Raw genomic sequence first — 17,522 nt, 5'->3', positions numbered from 1 at the left:
CAATCAGTCAAAGTGTCACACGTGTTTGTAGCTTCACAGATGGATTTGCTGAATGACAAACTTTTACACGGACAGGTTTTATGTTGTCTTGAAAAGAGTCTGAGGGGTGGGGTCAGGACCTGCCCTTCCAGGCCATCATTTCTGAAGTCCCTCCGGAATGTTTTACACCCACTCTGATAAACCCACAAAGGAGCAGTAACACCTAGATGTAGCCTGGCCTGAACACAACAGGTCACTCCACTACTGCACTTCAGAAGCAGCTCAAGGCGTGTCTATTCAGTGACCCATCTCGGTGTGTTTAAACCGCTATAGAGCGTCTTAGATGTCTTTTAAGTGTGCACATGTGGACGATATCAGCTGTAAATAAATTGTGATGTGCGGAGAAATACAATCTGATCTTAGCGAGTTTGTGGGTGTGACTGATGAGCATGGCAAACAATGATGCTTCAGTTCCTCTGATCTTCACTTGCAAAGCAAAAATGTCAAGAACGCATTTGTGAGTGTGTGTGGTCTGTCAGTGTGAATACAGTAGAAAATGTGTGTTTTTCTGCAGGGATGAGCCAACGTGATACTCGGTATTGGTCCAACACAGGCCATCATGTGACAAGGACGTGAATGTCTGCCATGCATTTGGAGCGTTATGCTTTAAAATTTCTTATCAGAGACTGTGTTGTCCTCAGTAGCTACTCCAGGATTATGATGTCAGTGTTGCATCGTATAATAAGTATATCTGGTCGTTTCTTAACATTTGAATTTGCACTGAATAGTACGGATGATGTCAACTGTGGTGCTCATGTGGGCTTCACTGCACACCGGCTCACATTTCATCACCTGAGGCTGAGTCATTACTTCTCCTTAGGTCTAATGACATCTCACGTGGGTTCTCTGGCAGCCGTACAAAGAGAGGTAGCTAATTGTTCAAGGTGACTGAGCTGGTTAGTGTTTCTTTTCAAAGGCCAGGCCAGAATTTGATCCTTTTTTTTTTTTATTATAAATAATTTCTCTCCTGCGTCTCTTAAAGAGACACTTGCAAGCTTCAGTTTTGCCACAGGGGTGTACTGTTCTTACAGTTTCCTTCTTTGTCAGCAGCCAAAGCAGGCCCACACCTTTGAGCACTGCAGAACTGCATCGTGAGAAGAGAAACTGCAAAAACATTAAGCACCTCTGAGAGTTGTCAGTAACCTGAGAGCACTGCTCGCTGAAGTCACTCTGCTGCTGTGTCAGTGGCCACATGCCCTAAAGGGCAAAGTGATTGTTATCTCTCTACGATTTCGTATTGGAGTTCTCCTTGACTTGTGTGTGTCTGCACTCATGTGCTGTGAATGAATCCACTGCATTGTTCACTGTTGGAGCGAGAACCTGCTCGCTGGTTTTTATTACACTTCGGGAAGGGGAATCTGGCCATTGTTCAAAGCCCAACGTTTAATGGAAGGTGTCACAGTGGAAAACAGGATGTGGAGCCAATGCAGAGCAAGTACAGAGCGAAGTGAAATCCCATCTCCGGTAGCAGTTAGGACACTTGGATGGTGAACATGCTGTCCATGAGAAGCCTGTTTGAAATAACAGGAGCTGTTTTTTAGTGGTCAAGCCTTTATTGCTTCCAGTGAATTGCACTTGGAACAGTCTCACAATGATCACCTGATGTTTTATTACTCCAGCAGTGGAGTAACTGCTGATGATGCTGTTATTACCCAGCATTTATGCCTTGGACTCTGTCACGGCTCGCAAACAAGGCCGTGAGAAAATAAAAAAAAACTAATAAAAGCCCTATGTATGTCACAATTATAACATGGTATGGGTTAATTATGTTCTCATATCTCTCTCCACCCACTGGGTGAGGCTCTGTATATAAAATATTTCTGTATCATGCCCTGTGTTGTTTTAAGACATGCGTTCCTGTCCATCAGTGTTCTTTTGTATTTACATTGCTGCATGAAATTACATGTTGGATATGTTGGAATCCTCTGCAGAGCTGTTTCTTCCAGACAACCAGGGCATTGCTTAAGTCCTATAATGTGGCACAGTGTATAGTATCATGAACATAAAGCGAAAGACAGCATCTAGAGCTAGAAATAACCTGAATCTGACACCATGCCTGTTTGTTTGCACGTATGGGGGGTGGTGCTCCGTCCTCACCTTTCAGGATTTGAGAAATTGCAGTTAAAGTTACCGTCTTTTTTTGTGTGCTTAAGATAAACACAAACTTCAGGCTCCAGAAAAAGTGCTTCCACAGAGCAGCCGCTGAGCTGAAAATGTCACACTGCTCCAGCTGTTCTGACTCTTTCCTGCATATTAGAGTTTAACAAGAGCCATCTTGTGGGTGGTTCCACTCAGTGACAGCCAGTTCATGAAAGTTGCAGGATTAATAATACTGATGAGTCACTGGCTGTCTGTGTCTGGTATTAAAAGCTGTGGGAGAATAGGCCTTTTCTTTCCTCGGCAGCAAACACTTGAACACATTTGCTGCAAGTCTGTCTTTTGTGAAAGGAGCAGCTCATTCTGTCAGATTTCTTTCCTCATTCTCTTTCGCTCTGAGGAAAAAAAGAATGTGGCCGATTCATTCTATCCAGATGGACGAGTTTTATGGGAGAGATGATGATAAATCACCTCCCTCCCTCTCTCTGTCTGTCTCTGTCTCTGTCTCTCTCTCTCTCTCTCTCTGTGTGTCAATATGTGTGAGTGTGTGCATGTACACACAAAGACACCTGTGCTTTTTGTTTGTAAGTTATCAGAGGTTTAAAGTCAGTATGCCCGTCTAAAAATAAAGCACACCCTCTTCAGGTTACAATTCAAATCCACCCGGCAAGACAGGAAGGCCAGAGTCTGGATCCTGTGTCCAGGTTTGTTGTTTGAGCCTGTTGCCCTAGGCAACAACGGCAGTGGCAGCAGACCCACGTTCCTTGGGACCTCAACCGTGGACAGCACATGGTATTTGCCTAATGTGGGCTGTGTTGCTACAGCAACCAAAGTCCAGCATGGCCACACCCACATGGGGCCTGCAGACGCTGACTCATGGAGCAAATATTCAGAAGTCAGTTTTTTTTTTTTTATTTTGTTTTTTTAAAAACTTTTATATTGTTTGAGGGCATGTTTTCACAATGGGAAGTACTACCTCTCTGGGTTTTTTTTATCCTCCTCTCTTTCATACTAACATGAGCTTGTCTACTCACCAGGCTGTGTGTGGCGCTCTGGTCCCTTTTTAGCTGGCAAAACCACACCTGGCACTCCCTACCGCCATTTTATCCTGTTGACACCAACCACACTGTGGCTCCATTTTGTGAAGGTCAAATTGCAAATCGAAGAATGATTCATAAAGTTCACCATCCTCATAGGTTGGGAATTTATTTCTCCTCTGTCATGGCAAATATTGTTACACTGGCTTAAAGTTCTATAACAAACATGCTTGAATATCTCTCACATGCTGACTGAGGTGCTCAATTGTGTAGGAAACATTATGGAGTCCAAAGTGACATCATCATAATTTAGTTGTTTTATATTCCAAAGAATGTTCTCTTCATTTTTACAGACTGATCCGACCACTTTTTTGTGAAAATAGAGAAAAGGGTATTACATGAACAGTATTCGGCTAACTACAAAACACATGCAGTTTAACAATCCAACCATCAAATCTAAAAATAGATTATATTTTTCTCTTTTAGAAATGTCAGCAAATAGAGTACTGTTATTGAAAATGATTATTAAAGTTTATAAAAAGAAGTATGATAATGTCACAGCCTTTATTTCATGTTGTCATGTAAAGCATCATTGTGTCTCAGCTGAAATCCTTAATATTCCAGTAAAAGGGCCCAAAATAAATCAAAATGTCTTGATATGTTTAGCACCCTACGTGTTAGCCTGAAGCGCAGTGTGCCTGTTCTCCCATCAGGTTCAACTATACCCTGCTCAGAATGTGATTAGCATTAGCATTACTTGTTACCTGTTATACTTCAGCTCTGCAAATATTGTAGCACCTGTTGGTTGTTTGCACACTGAAATGGATTTGCCATTGGAGCTCTACATGTTTAGGCTGTTTCTCCTTTGGGTTCATTCTACTGTACAGTATGTGACTGCAGTTCTAGGATTTACTCACTGCTTTTTATTGACCTACAAAAGACCTAATTGTTCTCTGTAATCCACAGAATAAGTATGCAAAGGGACTGAACTGCAGTTTGTTTTGGGCGTTTTTTGGATGCTTTGATGGTGCATCTTGCCGTCTGGCTGCAGTCCTTTTGTTTTGTGTCTTTCTCGATCTAGTTTTCTTGTCTTCTTATCTCCCCTTTTCTTACGACCCTCATCTCACTCATACTCTACGGTTGTAATTTGTGAGAATTCTCAAACAAGGCGTCCAGTGTGTATCTCTGTGTTGCCGGAAAACAAAAAAAAAGCTTGGACTTTCTCGGATGTATGAGACATGAGGCGGGGTATCCAGGGCAGCAGAGAGGATGTGTTCAGCTTGGCAGGGCCCTCAGATTTATAGTGTAGATGTTTCTGCATTTATGGGCCAGTGATGAAAAGATCTCCTTGTTCTTTTTTTCTCAAAAAGACCCTCCCTACCCTGAATGTACCCCTCCACTCCTTGTCTTGTTCTCTCTTGCCCCATCTTGCTGTGGGTTTTTCAAAGGGTGAAATGACCAAGTCGCAGTGAGGTTCTGACTGAAAACATAAGGGAGGTGTTGCGTTTTGGTGGAGCTGCTCAGGCCTTTTTATAATATGTTGTATCAAAGCAGCATGGACAGTGGCGATCCACTTGGAGATCGGTTCTGGCTCAGCCCAAAAAAAGGTAAGTGACTGTAAACTCCAAACTGCATTGAGTGAACAATTCTCTGCTTTGTTTGAGGGTTGTACATGTATGCCATAAAGAGGGTGTGGCCACCTACAGGCAACAAATCAAGTGTTCTCATTCTGGGTGACTGAGTTGAAGGAGTTGTGCATGTCATGGATCTCTCTTGTGCAACAATATGTCTACCTTTCATAAGCAATACATCTCTTGCATGCTGATTCGGATCCCTGGCTGCCATTTGGCTGACTTGGCAACCCTGCCAGTGGACAGACTAAGAGTGTGGAGGGCTGGTTCAAATTTTCTGTTCAGATTTCTCTGCTGGAACTTGTTTACACCACATTGAGGTTTTGTTGCCACTGGCAGCTTTGCAGAATGAACCACCAAAACTTGTTTTCTTTCATTTTTATGTGGGGATGACAATAATATATTCCATCTTGTGCAATATTATGCAGAAGGAAATCTTCTTCAAGAAGAGGGCTGGATAGATGAGAAAACGTTGCAGTTATAAGTTCTTTGGCATCCTGTATTCAGTTAGGGAAAGTTTCCATTGTCTTTGCTGTTTGCAGTGCCGGACATAGGAAATCTGTCACAGTACTGCTTCTGGTTTCAGTCCGGCTCCCTCATGCTTCTGTCCAAGTGTAAGGGGCTGTCGAACCATTGCAAGGTTGGAAACGCAGTGACGGGAAGCTTGTTAGAGTGATAACATGCAAGAAGTCTTTTTGGGCAATTAAGTAGGGCAAAGGAGGGCATCTGTGAAATCATTTCTTTCCACTCTGGAAAAGGAGAAGTCTGTGTAATCTGTGACTCCGGGATGTGAGAACACAAGGAATTGTTTTGTGTAGTAATTTTTACCCCAGCACACAGCAGTTTATAGATTTTCCATGTGGATTCATGCATATGGTGAGAGAGAAGCCAAACGCTGGCATTCCTTCCTCTACCCACACAGTAGACTGTTATGCTTGTGATGTAAGCACAAGTATTGTGTTGCTCAATTATTCCTTAAAATATACTGTAACTATTTGCACAAACCTTTACACAAAGTTTTGTGTCACAACTTCTTTTATTCCTCAGTTGCCTTGAACAAGTCTTGTATAACTCCAAAGATATTTATGGGGCAAGAGAATTTTATGTTGGCAAAACTTCAGGAACCGTTTCCAGTGTCCTGATTGATTTCAGAATATTGTCTATTGTTCTTGCCTCATGTCTCTGAAAGGAGAAAGACAACAATTCTTTGTTCAGCTCTGAATTGCCCATTGTTTACCAGTTATTTATTTTTGCAGCTAAAGTGATATATGCCAAAGACATGTCTTACTCTCTGTCTCTCTCTCTGCTCGCTATAGCTCCTAACATACAGTGCTCCTTGTCTGCTGCTAGTCTGTGGCTTTGCACACTCCTTCATGGTACAGTTTTTAGTACATGAAACCATTTCTACTTATAGCTGTTCTCAAACTATTTTGACTCTTTCTATATGTGCATGGGAAAACGAGGCTCCCTGGTGGTGGTTTTGGACCCCACTAGATCATCACAGTTACACCCAGACTGTCCAGAGGCCTCTGCAACACAAGTGGTTAATCCATGCAGCTCCATCCTTCTTGCATTTCAAAATCCACTTGCTCTCTCTGCTTGAGCTCTAATTGATGCTGTCGATGCTGAAGTGATAACAGCCAATGTTGTTGTAAGGGTTCAGTGAGGGTGGGAACCATCATCATATGCCATTAGACGGCATGTTACAAAAGCCTAGTGTACAAAGTTTATTTATAGCCCCAGAAAATGCAAACATGTCCCAAAGACCAAGTTGTACAACATACTGTATGTCATCCTGACTGTTTAGACTTTAAATTTAATTGACATATTGTACTTATATAATTATACTTAAAATATTATATAACTTATTATATGGATTTACACAAAAATTATCTGAACAACACACTAGATCCACTGGAGACCAGGAATGTTTGAACAGTATGGTTTTGAATTGCACCTGTATTCAAAATTATAACAACTGATCAAATGTGTTTACTACAGAGAGTCTACAATTAAAAAACAAAAACAAAAAAATAAAACATGCGTCAGCTCTTTCAGGGATACAGCTGTCACCTGGGGTGAGGGGTCATCTCTATCCTGACTGCACACATCTCCGCAAATAACTTGAATTATCACCTCTCAGTTGTATTTCACCACCAACCTGTCAAGTTGAACTTTACATCCATGGCTGTCAAGACTCATCTATGAAGTAACGACGTGAATGATCTATTGTGTTTTGTCATAATTAGTACATGACTTCTTGGAATTAGGGCCCAAAATATTAATAAAGTTAAACTAAATCCCTTTTGTGCCAAATTTAGTCTTTCAAGGAACACAAATGAGAAGGACGCACAACCCAAAAATATAATTCTTTTTCTGCCATGACTGTCGCTGGTGAAGAGGCACAAATATAGATTGGTCCAGATATAATGGGAGCCCTAGCACATTGCAGAAGGATTTGTCACAATTCAAAAGTGCAAGTCATGATTTGTAGCAGCAGAGAAGAGACTGCCCTCCTCATTTGCCTTTCAAATATCTTTGTGTGTTGAAGTTTTAGTATTCACACAAGAAGACCTACTTATTTTGTTGGTCTTCTTTGTTGAATATTCTCACACTAATTATGAAGAGTTGCTCACGTATTCCGATTATAAATATTGCTTTAGCAGAGACACCCATCCCTTGCTAATTGTCCTGTATATTTTTTACACACATTTGACTTGTAAGGACAGATTGTAGATTACAAGAGTAACGAAGGCCTTGCTGACCTTTTCTATCTCTGGAAGTACAGTAGATAGAGTAGCTGATACTGTATGTGATATAGAATAGAGGGCTCGTGTTCAGAGTAGTAGACCTACAGTATATAGTGGGTCCCTCACCAGCCACCATGAGTTGGTGGTGACAAGTTTATTCTGGGATTTGTGGAGGACTGCAACTTTGAAGCAGGAGCCAACTCCTGACCAGAAAAGCATTCAGACACTTCTCAAAGTTGCTTTCCTTCTATACATGCTTCACTCGATCACATAATACATCTATGTGTCTGCAGCAATGTCTGTCTTAAGTCTGAACCAAATTACATTTGATAATGCGTGTAAATCCTGCTACCTTTTGAGAGTCTATTTATAATCATTTAACTTGCAAATGTTATCTCAAACCTGCACCCAACCACTGCAAAGGGCAGCGACACACCACTGTCAGGGATTTGTCAGACTTAGACTAATGGATGTAGTATTTCTCTGATAAATAGCAAAAACTGTTACACACCAGTTGTCGGTATATGGATAAAAATACTTACTATATATGTATGTGTGTATGTATGTATGTATGTATGTATATAAATATATATATATATATTTATATATGACTCAAAATGCTTCTGAACCTAATTGTGACTTTATCACACTTACAGATACACACATGCACTCAATGATAAAACACTCGTTTCGCAATACAAAGGAATGCCTTTCTTGCACAAAGTACCTGAGAATCCCTTTGTTCTCTCTCTCGCTGTCTCTCAAAGCTCCATCCATCCCAATCATTAACTTCACCTGCACTGCTTAAGATAATAAAACATTATGAGGTGTGCTTTCGTGAATTTCTGCCATGGGTGGAGTTCATACTGATATGTCCTGGGGCAATCATGTCCTAGATTGACTAGACTGCTGATAGAAGTGAATTGTTTTCATGACAGCATTTGTAAAAAGACATCAGGGAGGATTCTACAGTAATTGCCAAAAATGCTGTCTGCCAACACAATGAATGAACTTCATTATTTTAATCATTTAAATTTGACACTGCATATTTAAGTCACACTGTAAATGTTCTCTGATATTTTTTGCTTGATTGTTGATAAAAAGCCTGACTATGTTCGAGTAGCTCTGTTTCAGATTACAGTGTCTTAGCAAATAGGGCTTTGATTAATGACGGTGTAGTCCAGGTGTCCAGGACAACAGATTTATGTCCCGCTACACCACTATAGCCCTGTAAGAGGATAATTGTCCTGGCTCACTCTATTTTACTGTTGCCATGGTGAAAGGAAAACAGTTTCCAGCCAGTGTTTGGATGTGTAATAGTGTAATAGTGTGTGTGGTTTCAAACTGCAGGGGAAATGCATCATTTCATTGCTGCTCCATTTTCTGGCACTGTAATATCACAACTGGATGACCGTGTTCCAGTAGAGTGCTGTCTGCGTACTCCTAACTCCTCTGCGTATTCTTGCCTTTTCATTTATGCGAGGGAACATGTGCTCCATTTCTCTACTCAACAATGGCCAGTTTTCCTCCCAACTGGGCTTTCCCTGAACTGACCACGAGAGGAGACTCTGACTGACACAGAAAGACGAACGGGAGACAGATGTACTGAAGAGAGGAGTGATCTTGGGATAGAAATCTGATATGTTCCTGAGAGGGCTGAAAAGGTTAGCTATAATGCACAGCTCTTTATATAGTTGTGCAGGAGAGATTCTTGTTTCTTGGCTAAGTTGAGAGATGAAGCCCGAATGTGTTAGTAGCCTGAAGTAGCAACACATGTTTAGGGAGCTTTACAACCTGTTGCATCACTATAATGAACTGCAACAAGAAACACTTATTAGTCTACGTAGCTTCCTTCTCTTGGTGGCCTGGAGACTCCAAACAAACACGGATATGAATAGCATCAAACATTATATTATTTATGTTGGATTAAGTCAGCATGGGTTGTACCAAAGAACCAGTTTGTGAATTGCCATGACACGCTTGTCTTTTCATATCTTGCATGGTACATCCTTTGTAAAAGGTATCTGTTAAAAGTGACCAAAATACACTTTATGATAATTCATAACCTCTATTTTTTTTTTTTTTTTTTTTCCAAATGTCACCAGTCCATACTTTACACAGTCAAAGACGTGTGTGACATGATATCTGATAACCACACCCAGTGTGTGTGGAGTAAAAGCTCTTCAGTGATATCTGATCGAGTGTAAAACTAGACGCCTTGTATTTGACAACCTACATGGACACTCAGCGAGTTGTGCCACCGCAAGAGTGACGTATCTGCTAAACGCCCGGCTGTTCTTTCTTACACAGAAACTAATCTCTGTTTAGAAAAGTCCATTCATTTGGGCCGGTTTGTGTGACCTGCCAAAGGGTGTGTATAAGCCAATGTGTTTAGAGGTATGTGTACACTATATAGTAGGTGTGTACGTTAGTGTGTGGGTGGGTGTTTCTGTAAAAGTTACAGATTTGCAGAACATGCACAGACTCACTTCAGATGTCGGCTGTCATATTCACCGAGTCTTACTCTTTCTTTTTTCCAATCTCTTTTTTTTCATTGCGTCCTACTTCCTGCTGTACTATTTACTTTAGTGAGAGAATTTTTTTCCATGCCAGTTTTTTTTCTCTAAGAAATTGAGAGAGAAGGTGGGAGGAGCCAGACTGAAAAGTGTGCCTCACTCTCTTTCTCTCTCTCACACGCTGCCTCACTTCCATTCTGTCATTGCCATTGCCAGAGCGGAGACCGTTCATTCCCAGCCACGCTGAATGTAGGGGTGACAGGACACTTCTGACTTTGTTTGAGTTAGATTTCACAAAGGACTATTCTTTTTCTGCCAGTAATCCAAAGGAGGAGACAAGGAAAAGAAAGTAAGCAAAAAGATCCCAAGGATTTGTTCTTTCTTTTTTCTTTTTTTTTCTAATTGAATTGAGAGACACGTGACAGCTGGTTTTGTCCCTGGATTCTTTCACACAAGACATTTTATTAGTTTTTTTTTTCCCTATTTTGCATTTTCGTTTTACTTTGATAGATTATTCTTTCACAAAGCACCATGGTTGCTGGAATGCTGATGCCCCTGCAGGACTTGAGGGCTATCTATGAGGTCCTGTTTCGAGATGGTGTTATGGTGGCCAAGAAGGACAAGAGGCCTCAGATCAAGCACCCCGAGGTACCAAGTGTCAGCAATCTACAGGTAATCCGTGCTATGAGCTCTCTTAAGTCCAGGGGCTATGTAAAGGAGACATTTGCCTGGAGGCATTTCTACTGGTACCTGACCAATGAGGGCATTGTTTGCCTGCGTGAATACCTCCATTTGCCCCCTGAGATTGTACCTGTGTCCCTGCAAAGGGTGAGGAAGCCAGCCACCACTCTAGCCATTGCTCACCAGGCTGCACGGGTCCAGTCTGTGAAAGGTCCTACATCTTATGTTCCCAAGCCAGGACAAAGGGGTGAAGAGAGCCATGAGGCACTTGCTGAGCGTCAGGGCTACCGCCATAAGATGATGGGCCCTGGGGAAAGAGAAAGTAACCCTGATAAGACCCCCAGATTTAGGGGTCGTCAGCTGACTGCAGAACCAGCCAAGCCAAAAGCATCATGGGAAGGGGAGGACCAGCCTCTCTTCCGCAAAGGGAGGAATTTCAGAAGTGAAGCTCCATTGGTGGAGGAGAGTAGAGTGAAAAGAGTCTCTCGTCAGCAGCTTGATATGAGCAGTGAAAAGCCGGTAACAACATCATATGAGAGAAGAGTGTTTGAGGTCCAGAAGGAAAAGGTACCAAGTTCTGTCTCAGTTCAGACAGCAGCTTTGAAACATGATGTAGCACAGACATCAGTGTCCTCCAAAGCAGCAGTGCCCTTAAGTGTGCCTGCTGTCACTGAGGCTACAGGTGCTGCAACATTAAAGATTCCATCTGAATCCTTTACTCTCAAAACAAAGGAGGAGCTCAGTGTCTCCAATGAGAAATCTTCATTTAAGTCTAGAGAAATTAGCAAAAGCAGTTCACCCACCGCAACGCTTCCTGATACAGTTGTCAAAGTAGAAAAGACAAAAAAGATTATTGTGGGTCCAATTAAATCTGAGGTTGAAGCTGAAGCAGCACTTGTAACACCCCAAGCCATTGTCACAGTGGCTGCTGCTCAGGAAACAACCAGTCTTCCTCATGACACTGCCACTGGCGCTACTTCCATCACAAAACCTGTTGGTGAGCGTGTAAATGAAGGGACCACAACAAAGATGATGCACCCAGTTAAATCTGAGATGAAAACAACAGTTAAAACCACAACTGACAAAGTGATGCCTCAGACAGATACTAAAAAGTTATCTGCTCTGAAAACTTCCAGAGTTCTTACTGATACTGTCACCACCACGTCTGTGATTACAAAGCCTGCAAACAAAGATGTCAAGGAAGATAAGGGACAGAAACCTGCAAACAAAGATGTCAAGGAAGATAAGGGACAGAAAGCAAAGGTGAAAGTGGATTCTATTAGACCCACAGAAATGAATATTCAGATTGAAACAAAAATTGACCATGATGTGACCAAGAAAATGGCCAGAGGATCTGTGACTCTGGAAACCACAAAATCTCCACCTGTCAGTACCACCAGCAAGCCAGTATTGTCCACCTATAAAGCAAATGAGATCTCAGAATCTAGAGTGACTCATGATGTCACTAACACCACTCTATCCTCAGATACTGTCTCAGTTAAGCCTGAAGCTGTTGAAGTGCTGAAAACTACAACACTGACTGAGCTCTCATTACTTGAAGTCACAAGTACTATTAGTACAACAACTCTTCCAGCATCTATGACAAATGCGGACGACGTCAAGGAGGAAGCCACAGTAAAAGAGATAATTACAAAACGGGAGAAAACTGATGTGAAGGTGCTCTCTCACATCCCAAAAGATGAAATGATGGTGCTGGAAGAGATCCCTAAAGTGTTGGCACAGGATCCCAAGGAAACCAAACAAGTAGCTGAAGGAAGCACTAAATCCAAAAGAAAGAAAAAGAAATCTCCATCATTTGAGACACCCATGAGTGTCAACACTGAGGAACCACTGGATGCAAAGGCTGAGAAAGAAAAAAATTCTAAAGACAACCCCTCAAAGGAGGTGACAGAAATTGTTGTCCAACCAATGCCATTGATTACTTCAGAGACTTTAACTGAGTCTAACAGTGTTAAAACTGAGGGGGCATTATCTGTAGAGAAACATAAGCCTGTGGTTAAAATTAATGGAGAGGGGCCACAAATAATAGAAATCTCTAAACAACTGGATGAGAAGCCAAATGAGGAAGTCCCAAAACAAACTGGAACTATTTCTGAACAAGCATCTCCTCCAGTTAACCAAAACCCTGCAGTGCCCCCAGTGGTGATTTCGGGTGAACTACAAGCAAAGAAGAGGGTTGCAGAAAGCACTGTCAAAACCACCCGGGGACCATTGTGCATTAAAGACGAGTTAAATCCTAATTTGCTCCACATGGAGACAGCAGGATCGGAGGAAGTGCATGTTAAAAGTGTTGAAACAGTGACTCTTCGAAAAATAACTCAAGTTGAGATTATACAAGAAAGTTCCAAACCTGAAAAGAAAATCTCTGCACCACCGTCGCATCAAGCCACAGTTGAGACTAAATCTCTAGTAAGCACAGAGAAGGGTGCAGAGGAATCTTCAAAGGGTAAGAAGAAGGGGAAAGGAAAAAAGAAGGCTAAAACACTAGACACAGAGACCATAAACACAAAGCCTGTCCTTTCACCTGAAGCAGAAACACTGACGTCCACTGACATGACATCATTGCCCGAGGCCAAAGCTAAAGACAGCCCTGTCACTGCCTCTGCCCTGACTGAAATGAATGTTTCTTTAAAGATGACTCCTGAAAGAATGTGCAGTAAGGAAGTCAGGCAGGCAGCAGCTGTGCTCTCTGAGGCCCCAGCAGACAAAGGGGAGGAGGAGCCAGCACTGCTCTGTGCAGAAAAAATCAAGCGGGAGGTTCCGAAACCAAAAACATCCTGCACTGCGAGGGAAGCACCAGCAGCCGGAGAATTAGCGTCAGCAGCAACAGCAGAGGCAGCTGTAGCTCAGACACAGGCCAGCCCACTAGTCAAGCAAGAGGAGCCTCCCAGAGTTGCACAACATTTAGCCAGTCAGGCAGCAGAGCGCAGCACAGAGAAAAGGCTCTCTGTTTCTGAGGCCTTAAAGCAGAAGGAAGAGAAGAAGAGGGACTTGGAAGAGGACACACCCTCTGCCACTGCCACACCCGCAGCTGCTAAACCTAACCAACCTCAGCTAGGTGACACCTGTGAGTCTGTAAACCCTGACATTGACGAGGCTGCCATGAGGAAGAAAATTGTAGTGGTAGAGGAGGTTGTTGAGGTGAGGCATGTTCTCAGTCCCGAAGCAGCTGAGGGGGCGTCACCTCCACCACCTGTACAACCTGAGGAGGAAGAAGAGGAACTGGACATTGATGTTTTGGAAGAGATTGCCATAGAGCGGGCACTTCTGCTTGGGGCTACGCCGACCAAGGTGCAAGGAGCCTCACCTGATGAGGACTGGGACCACTCACTGGCGTCACCAGAGGAGAAGACATGGCCTAACTTCATTGAAGGTTTGTCTAAATGTGTGCAAGTAAACCCACTTCCTGCCATGCCCTTCTCTCTCTGTGCACGTGATGTAGTTGCTCTTACACCTAGGACCCCACCTTTCTTTGAAGTGTGGGAGGTCTTTGGTTGGCTTTTTGGGAACTGCTCTATTAATACACTTCTACATTGTCATGTGCTTAGCCACTTATTGTATTTCATGTTCCAAAGAAAGTTCCCATTCTGTAATTATCCTTGACTTCTCTTCCAAAGTATTATTTGGGGTGATTTGATTACAGTTTATGGCTTTAAGTTGCATGTTACAGAGCCTAGCTCTGATTTTGTGATGTGAACTGGTCTCTCTTTAGGAAGAGTCTTAGTGAGATGGTGAGAAGAGTCCATTGGGATGTAGCTGTGATTTAATTATCTGTGTGTTTAAAATAGATGAGGTATCGGTAACACTGCCACAGCTCACCCAGTAATGTACTTGAGATACTGGTAGATTTTACACTGTCATTGCGACATAGATTCCTCCTCCACAGATAGTTACAGGTGGAGGTTTTGCTTAAAATGAAACTAAAAACTACAAATGAAACCCTTAACTTTATTTTTCCACAATTCCGATGCATCAGTAGCACTTATTGTTCTTAGCAAATCAAACCAGTAAATCAGACTTTTTGGGGTGGGGGAATTCATGCTTTGTTGGGTAATAAGTTGAGCTCTCTAAAAGTTGTCCAAAAGTGATTATACAGACCTGTAGTCATTCCAACAAGGTGGGGCTGTTTTTCTGAGATTCAGCCTCGCCTGTTCCCTGCAGAGATAGTTGTGCATGAGTTAAAGCCTGACTGACTAAAAGAGGGAGGTGTGGTGCTTTTGGGAGCATTTCTCCTCTTTTCCCCAATAATACTGTGTTCTTGGCATCAGTTCATTGTGGTTGTTTTCTTGGTTCTTTTTTCCAGACTGTATGTGAGATAAGCAAGTCCCTTACATACCATTATGTAATAACAAGTATGCGTAGGATATCTGAGTTATGTAGGCAATGTGTAAACAGCACTGTATGCAGTGTTTCTGTGCTGGATCTAGAAAATAACAGGGTGCCATGTGATGCTGTGGTTGGCGCTGTTGAAGTGAAACTGGCATTACTCACATTAAATCAGCATGTTCATGTGACTTCAAATTTTGGATGAATGCAAATATTTCACAATTTTGCCAAGTAGGAAAAAAAAAAGATGTTATTTTGGCTAACATGTTCATTTCTTTATCCCTGTGGGGGTTTATAGCAGGGACTTCACATGGGTGTTGTCTGTTGTGGGTGTGAGCAATGGACAGAGTCAGAAAGTTGGAATAGCTTGCTCACAACTCTATGGGTGTGTTTGTTTAGTTTCACATGTGACAGCATATCTGGATTGGATTTGCAACCTTCATTCCTTTCCTCAATCTGCGATTCTCATTTAAAAAATAAGCCCCTTTTTCACTTGGATTAAAGTGGTATGACTCACACATATATGCTACAATAACATATGCAAGTTAACAGATATGGACACAGCAGTGCCATCTAAAGACCACAGTGTTCACTGACCCACTGCTGACATCTGCTGTCCATTTACCACCACTGGCCTCTGTTACATTGACACAATGCTCCAATGCAACAGTCGATCAATGTGTTTTGATAAAATGCAAAGAAATGCATTTTTCAGCTCACACTGTAGACAAAAACTTTGATTGTGAAGCCTTGCATGAGGCAGGTTATGCAACAGTGTTTGTTACGACTGTGATTTACAGATAAAGTGTTTTATTGCTGTTATTTCACCGAGTGTGGTATTCATGGCATGTTACCTAATTAAATAGCTGTCTGCAGTCTTAGTTGAGAAGTACTTTTAAGCTGCTACACTTTCTGGTTTTCTGTTACTAATCAGTGACTTGGAACAGAGAAGGAAGGAAAGTATTTGAAAAACTGACTTGCACATGGATGTTGCTTTTGATCTCAGGCAAACACTTTGATATTTTGTGTGACTTTTTTTTCTTTCTTTTTTTTGTTGAATGACGGATGCCAAAGACCTGGACATGGTTGAGAAGCTCTTTAAACACTGCCCACACATGGCACCAGGGTGAATTATACTAAAGCCCATCTCAGACATACCACTGAGGTCCTCCATGATTTGATCTCTGAAATCGTGCCTGTGCATTCTTGTGTGATTGGCTAAATGAACAGCTACAGTATATGCTGCAGCTCTGTGCCTTTCATTATGGTGGCACATCATTTTGATGTGATGACTCACTCTGACCATTCTCAAGTCTGAGGGCTTGAATCATGAGTCTGACCTTTTTGAGTAGAGAAAGAAAAGAATGGGGAACAGATTAGATGTTCAGAAGTTATGATGTCTATCAATGGATTGTGTTGTGAGTTGACTGCTGAAGAATCTGCCGCTGCTTCAGCAATGTTTTGCTCCAAGAAAACAACCTTGCATGTCCTATCTTTTACTGCTCCCTCCAGTTGTGAAATCACTTCTAGTTTTTCACTGTCATGTGTCAGACCTTAAGTATCAACTGAGTCACAAACGCATCAAAGAAACATTTTCACAATAAGTGCAGTATGACTGTGCTGTGCAGTCGTCATCGCCCAAGAAAACAGTTCAAAACATGTATTTGTCGCCTGTAGTCGGCGATGACACAGTGTAATGAGCAACCAAAGCAAAATCCTTTCCCATAATCCACTTGACTCTGATCTTCCAACAGATAAATTTTAGTTGGCAGTTTAAATTGCCATGTTGGCGACTGCCGTGTTTGATATCAGATTTAATATCTGCCTGTTGAAATATAATTAGCAAACGCTGAACATCAATGTAACAGTCCAGACCCCATGTGACACATATGACGTCCAACAGGGAAATGTCACTCAATGTGATTGCTTTACTTACAGCATCCTTTATTTTCTTTTCAGTTTATTTGAATTTGAAATAATGCTACTGTGATATTGTTGACGAATAAGATACACATTTCACTTATGGTGAAGCTGTGAGTTATCTAGATGACTAAGATGAGAAGTACAAAATAAGTAGTAAGCATTCATTTGAAAACAATTGTCAGTTAATTTATGTGCTTTCACGCCATAAACATGGCATGTAAATGAAGAAAATCATAACACCGTTACTGTAATAAATTACATTCCATGCTGGCAACTGATCCAACAAATCAGGTTCAGCAGTTACCGCCCTTAAAGCGCAAACTAAGAAGAAACGGACACACCCACAGAAGAAAAGAAGGAACGGACACACCCACAGTGAGGCAGTGAAGAGTTTTCATTGGTCGTTGTCCTTCGTGCCATTCCATTGGGGAATTTTTAAAGTTATTCAAAAAATTCCAAGACCATGAGCAGAAATGTGGTAACATATGTTTTGGGAGTGTA

The 17,522-nt window shown here is 41.9% G+C and overlaps 1 protein-coding gene across 21 annotated transcripts in view; it reads left to right on the top strand.

The window, feature by feature from the left end:
* The window catches only part of plecb (plectin b), a 108,976-nt gene that overhangs the window by 40,409 nt on the left and 51,045 nt on the right, over positions 1–17,522 (top strand). For 4 of the 21 annotated variants that reach the window (XM_058647125.1, XM_058647124.1, XM_058647123.1 and 1 more), the window contains exon 1: positions 10,261–14,145. The exons of 11 other annotated variants lie outside the window; for them this stretch is intronic. In XM_058647125.1, coding sequence (XP_058503108.1) covers positions 10,602–14,145 — 3,544 coding nt within the window. In that variant the 5' untranslated portion in view covers positions 10,261–10,601. Of the gene's footprint in view, positions 1–4,685; positions 4,781–10,259; positions 14,146–17,522 lie in introns of those variants that run through there. 6 more of the 21 variants (XM_058647121.1, XM_058647120.1, XM_058647119.1 and 3 more) reach the window with 3 other exon arrangements.

Source organism: Solea solea, chromosome 13 (genome assembly GCF_958295425.1).
Source record: "Solea solea chromosome 13, fSolSol10.1, whole genome shotgun sequence".
Classification (NCBI taxonomy): domain Eukaryota; kingdom Metazoa; phylum Chordata; class Actinopteri; order Pleuronectiformes; family Soleidae; genus Solea; species Solea solea.
Note: the sequence above shows the minus strand (reverse complement) of the source record. Positions and strands in the feature narration are given on the sequence as shown.